This window comes from Podarcis tiliguerta, assembly GCF_965153285.1.
Source record: "Podarcis tiliguerta genome assembly, chromosome: 1".
In the NCBI taxonomy this organism is placed as follows: Eukaryota; Metazoa; Chordata; class Lepidosauria; order Squamata; family Lacertidae; genus Podarcis; species Podarcis tiliguerta.
In genome coordinates, this window is record NC_139534.1 from 57,509,685 (window position 1) to 57,523,905 (window position 14,221).

The 14,221-nt window shown below is 45.3% G+C and overlaps 1 protein-coding gene across 2 annotated transcripts in view; it reads left to right on the forward strand.

Annotated features, from left to right (window-relative positions):
• Positions 1-4,744: 4,744 nt before the first annotated feature.
• Positions 4,745-14,221, forward strand: part of LOC310666386 (acyl-CoA 6-desaturase-like) — a 29,667-nt gene continuing 20,190 nt past the window's right edge. For both annotated transcript variants that reach the window (XM_083417117.1, XM_083417118.1), the window contains exons 1-2: positions 4,745-5,486; positions 12,482-12,592. In XM_083417117.1, coding sequence (XP_083273243.1) covers positions 5,280-5,486; positions 12,482-12,592 — 318 coding nt within the window. In that variant the 5' untranslated portion in view covers positions 4,745-5,279. The remainder of the gene's footprint in view (positions 5,487-12,481; positions 12,593-14,221) is intronic.

The following is a 14,221-nucleotide window of genomic DNA, read 5'->3' on the forward strand; positions in this document are numbered from 1 at the left end:
TGATTGTATGTATTTTAGATTTCCTTTTATTCTTGTTGTAAGTTGTTTTGAGAATCTGGTTTCAGGGTGTCATAGAAATAGTTCCCATCCTTGATATTTAGGAAATAATTATCCATGTGGATGATGTGCACGTTGAAGTGAGGAAACTGTGACCCTCCACATATTGCTGATCTACAATTCCCATAAACCCTGACCATTGGCCATACTGACTCTGGGGCTGGTGGGAGTTTGAGGTAAACAACATCAGGAGGACCAAAGGTTACCCACCTCTGTTTTACATGTTAGGAAAGATCGTACAAAAACATTGTATTTTAACTTTGAGGCAGAGATGTACAACTACCCAATACATATAGGTTACCCAATAAATATGGTGAGAAAGGACGATGCAAAGGAAAGTGGGAGAAAGTCAGAGAATTTACTTGAAGTGGAAAGGGGGGGAAACAAGCCCAACATCTAAAAGGTTCATCATGCATAAACTGCCTTTCGACAAATGTTAATGCAGCTCTGAGGAATAAATTATAAATAAAAAGGTAAAGGGCCCCTGACTGTTAAGCCGAGTCGCGAACGAATCTGGGGTTGCAGCACTCATCTCGCTTTACTGGCCGAGGGAGCCAACGTTTGTCCACAGACAGTTTTTCCGGGTCATGTGGCCAGCATGACTAAGCCGTTTCTGGATAACCAGAGCAGCACATGGAAACGCAGTTTACGTTCCCTCTTGGAGAGGTACCTATTTATCTACTTGCACTTTGATGTGCTTTCGAACTGCTATGTTGGCAGGAGCTGGGACCGAGCAACGGGAGCTCACCCCGTTGCGGGGATTCGAACCGCCAACCTTCCGATCAGCAAGCCCTAGGCTCAGTGGAAGCATCTCCTTCTGCGGTAAGAGACACGTGATAAATAAGAGAAACGAGCAAAATAAAAATCTGAAGGGCAGGGCAATTAATTCTGATACTTCTGTGTAGTCTTAAATACATACTGTAGTAGTCTTCTATTTAGTCATGTCTTGCACAGAACAACTCCTCCCCTGAGCTATTTCCCATGTGGTGCTTCTGCATATTGGCAATTAACTTGTAAAAATGAAACATTTTACTCATTCTGTAGAAACATACTATCTCAAGAGTTTTCTACTCATAGCTTAGCTGTGCAATTTATGCAATCAAATGCCCATGTGGCACATTATATAAATTTTTGATTGATTTATATATTCATCTATATTTTGTACAAAGGAACAGACTATCCTGCCACCAATTAATTAAGTGGCTTGGATTTATTCTTGTTTATCTTTGCTTATGTGCTGTTTGTGCATTCATTATTGCTTATGTGCTTCTGGCTTATTTTGGAGAGGAGAAAGCCCTTAAAACTACAGTTGTAAACTGCACTCTCTGAGGCTTACTTCTGAGTAAATTCACTGTTGATTTAATTTTTAGGACAGTAGAAAAGTAGGTGATAGGAATAAACTACTGTGACTCAAGAGAGATGTGGTTTATCAAGCCAGCCACTCTATATTCTTTCCCATTCCCCCCCTGCAGAATGACTACTTTCAGACTACTAACATTCGAAACTCTGAAAACTGTCCCCGTTTTCTATTAAGAGGAGAAGCAGACAGGAATACAGATAGCCAGAGCTCTGCTTGTTTGGAATTCTGGAAGCTTGACTTCTATACATCTGAACTGGTATTCTCTCCAACATGCAATGAGTCGCTAACATTGGCTCTTTGACTACATTGTAAAATTTATTACCATTAACTGACTTCTGCTACATTGCAACCATGTTACACTTTGAAATGGTTTCCTGGTCCAAAACAAAAACAACTTCTACTCTTACCAGCTTTTCTATGCTAAATAACCACCTCCTTTGTAACTCAAGCATAGATTTATTATAAAGTATTCTGGGGTTGTGTTTTTAACCTAAATAATATCCTGGGTATCTATCTGCTTCCCTTCTTAAGAGACAGAGTTAGTAGCTAAAGACAGACAGACATTCCTTATCCCCCAGAGAGGTTTCATAGATATATCATTGGCCATGACACATACATCACTACAATATCTAGTAAACAGAACCTAGCAAACATTTCCCATAATCGTGGACTAGGAAATTGTTCTATATGTGCAAAGTTGTTATCATACAAACTTTTTTTAAAAAAAAAACCTTTAGCTTTACAGCTGTTGGTTTCAGGGCAATAATGTTTCAGTGTAGCCAGCTATGCCATGAAGGCCACAGCAAATACCCATGGTGATTGAATATAAGAACCTCTGACATCAGTACACTAGTTGCTGGACTGAGATGCCTATCTGAAAATAATTTAAAAAAAATAAAAAATGAGATGCCTATGTGAATATGAGGCAGCATGGCTGTATGAGGCATGCTCCTCAATACCAGAGATGAAATGTACCTGTCTCAAATAAATCTGTTAAGCATATTCCTCCCAGCCCCCACCTCCGCATTTGATTTCCTCTATTTTATTTTTCATTCCTCTTTGTAGGTTCATTCTTCCTCTCATTTTCTCTCTCTGTTTGTAATTCTCAGCCTAATTATCCCACACATAATCCTCCAACTCAGTGCCCCTCTCCTGCTTTCTAATACACAGCATCTTTTGTTTGATCAAAGCTACTCCATACTCTTTTCCCAAGCTGCAGTTACAATGTGCAGCCTTTTGCCTATTTGGCTACCAACACTATCCTCAAAAGTAAATACAGTGAATTCATTCCCCTTCTTAGTCTTCCTTTCTGTGGCTGAGGATGAGTGCCAAACCCAAGGCTTTGACACTGGAGAGAGAGGTACAAATACTTCCCAAACATGCCAGGATTATATAATGACACTGCTAGTGCTGTATAGGACACTGCCAGAAAACATGACCGTTCCCAATTTTCCCGTATGAAATCAACCCTAAGAACTGAAGTAACCCTTCATGCCAAATGGTGTTAACCGCTGCAGTGTTATCCGAACATTTGAAAGCTCTAATCACAAAACAAAATTTGAAACACAACTGAAACCAATAAACCAATTGCAATCTATATAAAATGCAAAGAAGATTAGAGACAGACAAAAAAAAAACTAAACGTGGCCTCCAAAGCTTAGGAAAAACTGTGGGACTTCACCATTCATTGGAAACTCATTCATGTTGTAGCCTCCAAGGACAGAGTGTGCCATAACAGGGGCACCACCACAGAGAAGGCCCCACTCCAGGTTCCCTTGCAATGGGTCATCCCTGTTGGTAGGAGCACAAGCAGGATTCCCCTGATTTCAGGGCTTGTGCTGGATGATGCGAGAAGAAAACCCTTGTCATTTTTACATCGGTGCTGGCACCTAAAAACATACAGTGCGTATAGTGCAGATCCTGCAGAATAAGTGTGATGTGACATTGCACAGTGGTGTCAGTTAAGACTCCAGCTGCTACATCCTGCCCTTGTTTTAATTTTTGGATCATCTTCAATAGTTGCCAAACCTAGAGTACATTCCAGTGGTCTATGCAAGAGGTCATCAGAGCATGCGGCACTTTGGTAAGGCTGCTTTGATCTCTATATAGCCATTACTGTCAAACAAGTGATACCTGGAAAGAGGCACTCTGTGAGCGCCACACTTCCATTTTCAGTGTTATATTTGAGGTCTGTCTGTTTTAGCTATTTATTTTGCATTTTTGCGGCTTTTATGTTTTGTTTTTGTGACTCTGTGGAACTGTGTGTGATCTGTGAAACAAGAGTGGCATGTTCCATGCCTGCAAGGTTCTCTTTCTCCCTCAGCTTTCAATCTGTAACATCAGAGATTCCTCTGCAAAGTTTCATAGCCTTAAACCCAACAAATCTGTCCTTGTGAGTTGCAAAGTGAATAAGACCCTGTGGGGATCAAAATGCCTAATCAACAATTTAAAACTACACTTTTACCTCTCATAACTTGTTTATAAGGGAGGGAAAGGTTTTTCAGTGACAACAAATAAAAGGTGATCCATGGTGAAAACATTTGTTTTACCTTCCTGGGAAAGTGGCAAAGGTCCGAATTTATGACGTCTCCCCTGCCTCCAGGGAAGACATGCATGAGGTGCTGCAATGTGACATGTATTTATGGCAAAATACATAACATTGCAGTCACATGGAAATGGGTATGGTTGTGACAGCCTTCTGGTGGCCATGAGTTTTTAACAGAAAAAAACAGCACCCTATCACTTTTGTGTACTTGATATAAGCAACTTGACATTTAAAAAAATTAGGAAAAAAGAACCATTTGTTTCACTCATGTAAGTGCAATCAGAAAACAATGTCTATAAAACCAAACTTGCTCATTTTGTTATGCAAACATACAGAAAAATATTTATGGATCCTGAAGTGAATTTGCCTAAATCTTGAGTTAAGTTACCTACCTAACATTGTGGTATCTGAATAAAGAAAGGCTACCCTGCAGGATATATTTTACAAGTTGGTATTCTTGATAGACAATCCTGGGAGAACTGCCAAGATCTCCTAGTTGGGGAGATAAGACACTGACATGAGGAGCAGATTGGGACTCTCTTAGGCTGAAGATAGCGGGTAGGCAAATCTGCATAATTGTAAAAACTCTTCTTCGTTTTGTGTGTGTGTGGAATCTTTTCAGGAAGCCGGCTGTCCTGAGTTATGACAGCTTCGTTTCTTGTGCCAATTTTGGAGACAAAGATAGGCGCGTTGGCGGAAGGCGCGAAACTTTCCTTGAGGCGCGCGCTCGCTCGCTCGCTCCTCGTGCCTGATGCCTGATGCTGCCTCGGTGGCACCCTCGGGGCCGCCTCTGAGAAGAGACCTGGGCCAGCGCCGCGAGCCCCGCGCAAGCACTGCAGCGGCGGCCCGCTTCACAATATCAAGGCTTCTTCAAGTTTTAAGCTGAGGTCAGCCGGCCTTCACCTTCGAAAGATTAGCGCCAGCCAATGGCAGAGCCCCGCTTGGCCGGCGGAGAGCGGCGATTGGAGGAGGAGCTCTGCTGATTACCCTCCGGAATCCTCGTCGGTGATTCATGGAATGGGATGGAGAGGCTGAGGTTCCCCCCTGGCTGGCTGGCGCAGGGATTATTTGCGAGGGAAAAGTCCGCCGCTGCAGCCTAGGGGGCACTTCAGAGCAGGCGGCGGAGCCGGCAGAAATTGCACAAGGGCTGGCAGGCGGCAAGGCGAAGACAAAGAGCACGCGGAGGGGGCGGCGTGGAGGGGGGGGGCGGCGCAGTCGGTGAGTTAAACCGGAGCGGAGAGGCGGGGAGCCTTTCGCTTCGCAGGATCGCCAGAAAGCGCGAAGCCGAGCCGTCGAAGCAGCGCGCCGAAGCCGGTCATGGGGAAAGGCGAGGAGCAGGGCGGGATGTGCGCCGAGCGGGAGGCGCCGAGCCCCTCGTACACCTGGGAGGAGATCCAGAAGCACAACGTGCACACGGACAAGTGGCTGGTGATCGAGCGGAAAGTGTACAACATCACCCAATGGGCCAAGCGACACCCGGGGGGGCTGCGCGTGATCAGCCACTACGCCGGCGAAGATGCCACGGTAAGGGGCTCCGGCTGCCGGTGCCGCTGGCAAGGGCGCAAATGGCTGCTGCCGCCCGGCTCCTGCGCCGCCGCTCACCTGCTGCTGCTGCTGCTTTGAAGAAGGGAGGGAACCGGCGGCGGCAGCCGCTGCAGGGCTGGCAAATCCGCAGCGCGGAGCTCGCTGCAGCCGCTGCAGGGCTGGCAGGAACCGCCGTTTGGCATGAAACGGGAACTGGATGCAAAGAGGGAATGGGGTGCTTGCAAGCTGGAAGGTTGCCGGCGGCTGGGAGGCTGCAGAAGGAGCATTGTAGCAATGCAAGAGCGGGGAGGAGAGAGGTTTGCCTACAGGCCGGCCAAAGAGCTGCTCTCGGTCGGTTCTTTCTGCAAGGGTTTTTTCCCTGAGACTCCCCACCCCCCACGTAAGGAAAGGAGCTGGTGGCGTCCTCCCCTCGCCCGGGCAGCTGCTTCTGCTTCTGCAGCTAGTGGTTGGCTAGCCTCATTCCACCCCCCACCTCCCCCAAACCGGGCTCCTGTTTCAGTAACGGCAGCAGAGGAGGCATAGCGGCGGCGGGAAGGAGCAAAACCAGGATGCCTCTGCAAGATTAGTAGCTGCGGCTCCTGAAAGCGCAAGCTGCAGGGGAGCAGCCGGCCAGCGGAGGCTTAGCTCCGGGCAGGACGCACAGCGCGGGGAATGTAGCCGCGTGTTAAGAACTGTGCGGCTCAAAGCAAAGGCTCGTCTCGCCAGCATCCTGCTTCCCAAAGTGGCCAGTCAGATCATGTCTCTGAGGAGCCCACAGACTGGACATGGGCACAAGAGTTGCAGCTCTCCCCAGCTGCTATTCCCTAGCGACTGGACTCCTGAGGCCCGCTGGTCCTGGAGGGAGTCTGTCTGTTGGTGGCCTTATTCTCCATGAATTTTACTCTATCCTTTTTTTTTGAAAGCCACCGTAGTTGGGGGTCCTCCTCACATGTTGTGATAGTATTCCATAGTTTAATCATACAAGCTTTGAAGAAGCACTTTTGTCTACCCAGGTTCTGGTTTAGTGGATTACGACAGGAGAAGAGCGGTTTGGGGAAAGTGGCCAACTAGATGCCTGTGGGAAACAAGTTGTATAAGTGTGTGTGTGTGTGTGAGAGAGAGAGAGAGAGAGAGAGAGATGAATGAAGCGGTAGAGGGAAGACATAGCAGAGAGGAGGGGAAGCTGTGCTGCTCCTCACTTCTGACTTTAGCCCTGTCCACCGCTTGCATGCGCCCCTGATCACTTTCCCTCAAGTGAATGGGGACCTCAGCTTCAAAAAGTTTGCCCTAACTGCATCCCATTAAGAGAATTGTATACTGCTGCGTCTCTCTATTTGACCAGACTTCTTTTATGCCCACCTTTCTATGATTGCTTTTGAAACCAAGCACCCCACTCCCTCTATCATAGCTTAGAGACCATATCTGCACGTGGCATCCTCTGTGGATTTGCTTGGCATGTTCATTCCCCCTCCCACGGCCCTTTGGGCTATCACGGCCTACTGGATGCTCAGCATCTTGCTGTATCCCAGCCCTATCTGAATGACCAGAAACTTTTTTTTTTTTTTACTCTCATTCCATTTGGGGGTATTTCATTCTGAACTGGATATTTCCCCAGCTTCTGTTGGCCTTCCCCCAGGAGCCTGCAAGCTTTTAGATACCAAGGTCCATTTATGTTCAAGAGGACCCACAGTGGGAAACAGAAAACTGAACTAGATAGGCCTTTTGTATAATAATAATAATAATAATAATAATAATAATAATAATAATAATAATTAATTTATTATTTATACCCCACCCATCTGGCTGGGCTTCCCCAGCCACTCTGGGCGGCTTCCAAGAAATATTAAAATACTGTGATACATCAAACATTAAAAGCCTCCCTATACAGGGCTGCCTTCAGATGTCTTCTAAAAGTCTGGTAGTTGTTGTTCTCTTTGACATTTGGTGGGAGGGTGTTCCACAGGGTGGGTGCCACTACCGAGAAGGCCCTCTGCCTGGTTCCCAGTGGGGGAACTGCCAGAAGGCCCTCGGTGCTGGACCTCAGTGTCCGGGTAGAACGATGGGGGTGGAGACACTCCTTCAGATATACTGGACCGAGGCCGTTTAGGGCTTTAAAGGCCAGCACCAACACTTTGAATTGTGCTCGGAAACGTACTGGGAGCCAATGTAGGTCTTTCAAGACCGGTGTTATATGGTCTCGGCGGCCACTCCCAGTCACCAGTCTAGCTGCCACATTCTGGATTAGTTGTAGTTTCCGGGTCACCTTCAAAGGTAGCCCTTTGTAGGTGTATGAGGTCTTTTTATCACCTTTGTAGGTGTATGAGGTCTTTTATCAACCACCTGGATATGCCCATTAAGAGAAGCAGGACATGCAGGGAGATTGTGTGCCAGCAGGTGGGACGTAGAAGGTGATGGGACTCAGCAATGTGTTCCAGCTGCATTTTCTGCTCTGGAAACCTTTCCTCAGGTGAATGTGGTTTGTAGTTACCTGATGATGAAGGAAAGCCTCTTTGCATGTGCTCAGAGGCACTGTTTTCTACTTTCTTCTTCCATCCTATTTTTGAAACTGAGGGCAGGGGAAGTATTCTGGACCTGAGAGGCACTGAGGACAAATCCTAAATGTGTTACAGCTGGTTGTGATCACTCATGGGAAAGTGAAGCACCCTGGCAATACTCAGAGCATCATTATTGTTTTCCATCATCCCTATTGATCATATTGCTTGGGGTTGATGGGAGTCCAGCATACCTGGAGGGCTACAGGTTCCCAGCTTTATTCTCAGGCTAAGCCCCAGTATCTAAAACAGATCTTCAAAAGTAAGGATGAAATCACACATTCATGTAATGCAGCAAAGTCCACCTTCAGAGGTGGCAGGTGAGTATGCCTTTTGTTCTCCACCCTTCTACATGCATGTCAGACAGCATGTGTACCAGTAAGTTCTAGGAGTGTATTTGCAAACAGTTGTGTTAATCAAAAGCAGCCACAGGCTTTCACATATAGAGAAAATGTGAATCTGTATCGAGTCATGGCTCCATTGAGTCTCTCTTGTGCTTCTCCATTGGTTGTGTGTGTCTGTCATACGGGATGAACAAGAATTGTAGCCAGAACGGATGTTTATGGCCAGGTACCTTGGCTGCATGTTTCTGGCTGTGGTTACTTCTGTCCACTGTCTATAAAGCACTCGCTGCATTTTGTGTTCTTGGGAAGAACTACATGCTTTCAACTTGTCATTCTTCGAAACACAGCCATCATGTATTAAAATCAATTGGTCCAGATGTCCTGCCAATCTGCAAGTTTTATTGTTAAATCATTTACATTGTAATTTTCATTTCCCACTCATCTCTGAACTTCCCAAACTGAAACACACAGTGATTCTATTGTCTTTGTTGTCTTAAATCACAGTGGGGTTTTTCAAAGCAACATTTAAAAAGAAGACTGAAGAGACACAATGAGCTGAAATGTCTGGATTGTGTGATTCTGTGGAGCAACGTTTTAAAAACAAACTACCTCCTTTATTTTATGTATTGTTGTGCTTCTTAGTCTCAAAGCAACTTAACAATATATATATGAAGTCAAATAAAAACCAGGAAATTTAAACACAGTGTACAATACAAAATAATTAAAATGCTCATCCAACACAATAAGGTTAAAACCTATCTCATATCGGTAAAAGGTAAGCACCACAGTAGACGCTGGTATAACTACCAAAGGCCTAGGCAGATAAAAATGTCTTAGCCTGGCCCATAAAAACCAAGGCACCAGGCATGTTTCCCTGGGGAGAACATTCCACACACACAGGAAGAACCACTACCAAAAAGGCCTGTTCTCATGTGACCACCTTCCACAGCTCCCTTGGATAAGGCACACAGCGAAGGGTCTTTGATGAAGATTGTTTGCTCTGAGTGCATTCATATTGGGAGAGGCAGCCTTTGAGGTATTGTGATCCTGAGCTGCATATGGCTTGATAGGTTAAAACTAGCACTTAATTGAATTGGGAAACTCATCAGTAGCCAGTGCAGTCAAGCCAGAATCAGTGTAATGTGCTCAGACCTTCTGGACCAAGTCAGTAATCTGGCCACTGCATACTGCATTAGCTGTAGTTTCCAAAGTGTCTTCAAAGGCTGCCCAGTGTAAAATGCATTGCAGTAAACTAACCTAGAGGTTACCAGATATGACAGTTTCCCAACTTGCCAGAAGCAAGTTTGATTTTCTGCATTCATCAGTGGGGACTGGTGGCTCCCAGCTTTTGTCACTGGCTTAACTGCATTCCCTTTTCATCCCTTCTAGGATTTCATGAATGCTCTTTCTCCCAAAAGTACATCCACTACAAAGCTATCAGTCTCATGAAACCAGCACACGTGGAAGTGTTTGTACTTATGGGGGGGGGGGGACACAGAGCCAAATCTGCAACATCACATTCTTCTTCCAAGTGTATTGTTGAAGGTGACCATTGCTTGCTTGCCACCATAATTATGTTTGAACTTCAGGAGTGTGGTGACACTCAGGCCTGATCACACGCTTTAGGATGTTGCAAGCTAGTTTTTCATTTTGGCTGAGGAAATGATAGAGACCTATGGTGCCTTGTATTGTACCGACACACACACACACACAGTTTGAGCAGGTAGCAAGCAAGCCCCAAAGTCACATTGAGCCCTTGAAGCTTCCACCAACCAATCCCAATACCATAGGACTGTCTCCTGTTTGGCCAGGTTCAGACTGCATAAACTCTTACTTCATTCACAGTGCATTTTTGAAGCCATTTAGTGCTTCCCAAGGAGATGCCACTGTTGCTTGCCATCTGCTAGCAATGTGTTCAAGAACCTAGAAAGAGATGGATATGTGTTCAACAAAATAGCATGGCTGTTTTGCAAAGAAAATGTGGTGTGCATGCAGTATATGAGTCTGACATATAAGTCAGAAAGGCCTATGGCCCCAGAATATGATCCCAGGTCCTTTAATCCAGTGCTAGCAAGGTACGGTTACTGGGTTGTAATGAAGACCATTAGTCAGTTCCCAGGAGGCTCAAATTTTCCCCAGCATTAAACAGTGCTGATTCAGTATCTTTTGTAAGGCCAATTGTCATCTCCCTAAACGCTTGGCTGTTTCTTTGGTGGGCATTGTGTGACTCAGCAGCAAGCTTCCCTGGCTTTCCCCCCCATCCAACAACCTTCCATTTTTCTTCCAAGCCACCGTACCATTTGTTTTGGGTATCAGAGGGGCAGTGGCATAGCGTGGGGGGGGGTGCAGGGGGGCGGCCGCACCAGGCACAACATCGCACTCGCAGCTCTCTGCCCCTACCTGGCTCACTCACTCTCTCACTGCAGTGCTGGCTGTGCGAATCCGAGCCGCCGGGTCGCCGCCCACTGTGGAGGGGGGGGGGTGCCAGGCGTGCGGTGTGGTGCGGAGAGAGAGCGGGTTAGTGGGCGCAAATTACTTGCCTTGCCCCGGGTGCTGACAACCCACGCTACGCCACTGCAGAGGGGGCTGAAGTATGTGGGAAGGGTTTCTTTCCTTCGCTTTTTTCAGGTTTATACTTATTTCAAAAGGAAGAGGAAGAAATCCAATGATGATGCATCCAGTGTTTTGGCAGGGAGTGGCACAAAGGGCCTGCCCACATAATGGTTGTCTACACTCCCCTTGTTTGGCTTTATACATTATACAGTGCAGATAGCTCTCTCACATCTGATCCTCTTGCAGTGACAGTAGGAGTTTTGTGCTGCAGGCTGAAAATTGTGCTCCAGTACCCCAACAACGCCTGTTCACCACATAGGAAAATTTGGTACCAATTAAAGGTGAAGCCTTCATTTCATGTAGACTCTGGAAGTTAATGAGCACACCAAAACGTTCATCGTCTGGGTACGCCCAGCCTTAGATTATGTTGCCGCAAGGTGAATTAGCAATGCACAACTTTAAGCAAGAGTGTTTTCTGCTGGGAATTAGGAAGGAGTTGGGGATTTTATATGGCTCTAGGGGAAGATAAGGAGTTGGAAATTTCCCTCAGTTACAAATCCTTTAGGCTTATGCCCATGCTTGTTCGTTTCTTGATGACTACAGATTTAGGTAGCAGCTTGCACACAGATCACATTTGGTGATAAAATTTCCATGGTGCCTCACATTTATGCTTTAATAGCTATCCTTATATGTATATTATTTCCTATCTTGTTTTCTCCTTTCCAGCATTTTCTAATTTATTTTCTCCTTGTCCCCTGTTCCAGTGCTTTCCCCAAGTGAATTAAGCTGCTGAAGCTAATCTTACTAATTAAGGTTTCCTTTTTTTCCATAAGCAAGGACAACAAAGGACTCATTAGAGACAATGACTTGAGTCAGACCAGTCCCTAGGAATAAAGCACCATAAGATTAGGATTCCTAGTTCTGCCACCCACTCACTCTTTGGCTGTGAAAATATGTTGCTTTCTGTTTGCTTATCTACTAATAATTATGCTGGGAGATGGAGATTTTCAATGTTATATACTATTTTTTGGGGGGGGGGTGTTGGGAATGTGTAATCAGAAGGAATATTGTTTGATTCCTACAATAAGGCCCCGTCTGCACAATACATATAAACCAGTATCGCCACCTTAAAGTCATGGCTTCCCCTAAAGCAGGCATCCCCAAACTTGGCCTTCCAGATGTTTTGGGACTACAATTCCTACCATCCCTGACCACTGCTCCTGTTAGCTGGGGTGATGGGAGTTGTAGTCCCAAAACATCTGGAGGGCTGAGTTTGGGGATGCCTGCCCTAATGTGTAGTTTGTTAAGGCTGCTGAGACTTGTTGGGAGATCCCAATTTCCCTCACAGAGCTACAATTCCCAGAGTTCCCTGAGAAGAGGGATTGGTTATCAAACCACTATGGGAATTTGCTCCGCACTGGCTCATCCGTAAGGATTTTTGCATGTAGAAAGAAGTTTCTAGATTCTAAGGGGGAAATGATTATGAGAGATAAGGAAGAGTGGGTAACAGCTCTTTGAACAGCAGTTGTGTGTTTCTTCATTCTAGGATGCATTTAAGGCCTTTCACCCTGATCCTGTGTTTGTGAGAAAGTTTCTTAAGCCATTATTGATTGGAGAACTTGCCCCAGGAGAACCCAGCCAAGACAGAGGCCAGAACGTAAGTAAGAGCAATTTTTCCTATATGTTCAGTGAATATTTGAAGGACGGCACTGGGCTGTTTACAGAAGGGCTTTCAAACAGCCCTCTGGTTTTCAAAGGTTCAAGGAGCAGTGCTGGGAGGGAGAAGTGATTTCCATAACCACAGTTTCAATGGAAACCACTTTCCCCTTTTGGAGCAAGGCATGCTCTCGCCACCCATCAACTGATGGACGATGAAAGCGTGCCTGGCTCCAGCAAAAGAGCAAACAGGAGTTCCCCTTAAAGTGCCCATTGTTCCTTCTAGGCTCTGTCCTTACTTGCCTCACACCTAATGTCATATATGATGTCAAGTGCAAGGTGAGTGGATATGGCTTGGCCAAAACAACCTTGCAACCCAAATAGGGATGCCTAGCAGGCTAAGTTTGGCCCACAGGCCGGAGGGTCTGCACCCCTGATCTAGAGTCAGTTTTCCTTTTTGTGTTTTACTCTACATTAGTATCTCTCATGAGCTTGTTCTGTAAAGTTTGTCACAATATTTGAAGTGGTGCTTTGGAGGACAAACGTTCATTGGAGACTGAAGAATTGCACTGAGTGTCGGAAGGGGAGTGACAGGGGCATGCTCTTGGAGGCTGCAGGCACAAATTTGATATTTTCCTGCAAAGTAATATACCTTGAGACTACACAGATATACTGATCAGAGTTTAAACTAGTCTGTGGATACCCAAGAAAGAAAACAGGATAGCAGTAGAGAACACAGAAAATATCAGCACAATGATTATGCTGTAACTCCAGATTCAGGGTTTCTGTGTAAACATTTCTATAGGGTCATAAAATACATTATAGGATTGAGGTGTCAAAGAAAGCATAGAACATTGATTCATCTGAGGATTAAATACTACCATCCAGAACTGTATCAAAGGTTGTAATACAGTGGATATTTGACACTGTAGACCAATAGGAGGAACTGATACTGCAAGACTTCTTGGGTTTCAGCTTGCCTTTGCTTTATTTGAACTGAGGTACTATGCCCTTGGAGTCAACTGCTACCTCCTTTTGCTGTATGTGCAAAAAAACGGTTTTAGGGAAGGTGGAATATTTAGTAAACTTCAGGTTTAAAGGTTTCCCTTTTCTCAAATGGGCTTAGGACCGTGTAAGTCCAACCTACCAACATTCACTTTGCTTAATAAATGCTATATCTTTGAATCCTCCAAAAAGAACTAGAACAATGATTTGATGGGAAATTATGACGATAATTCCACCACCACCCAAGGTCACACAGGCTGTAAAAGAAGGAAAAGGAATTGTAAAGAATAAAGCATGAGGCGGACACAAGTTTGCAATTAACTTTCCATTTGAAAGCCATCCCTAGCTATTAGATGAGCTGTTTTGTTAGATGCCTTAATGAGGAACGGGGAGGGACACATCTCCAGAGACACGTGGCTTCAGGAGTGCTTCTGACTGCCTTTAATGTGCAGATAATTTTTTTTATTATTTATTAAGCTTATTAGTCGCTAGTCACCCTAAGGTCTCCAAGCGACTTAACATTAAACCAAAATATATGCAAATGCCATACAATTTGGGGGTTGGGGGTTGGGATAAAGATAAATGTAGTCCTGAAGAAAGCAGGCTGAAAGAAACAAGCAGGGTG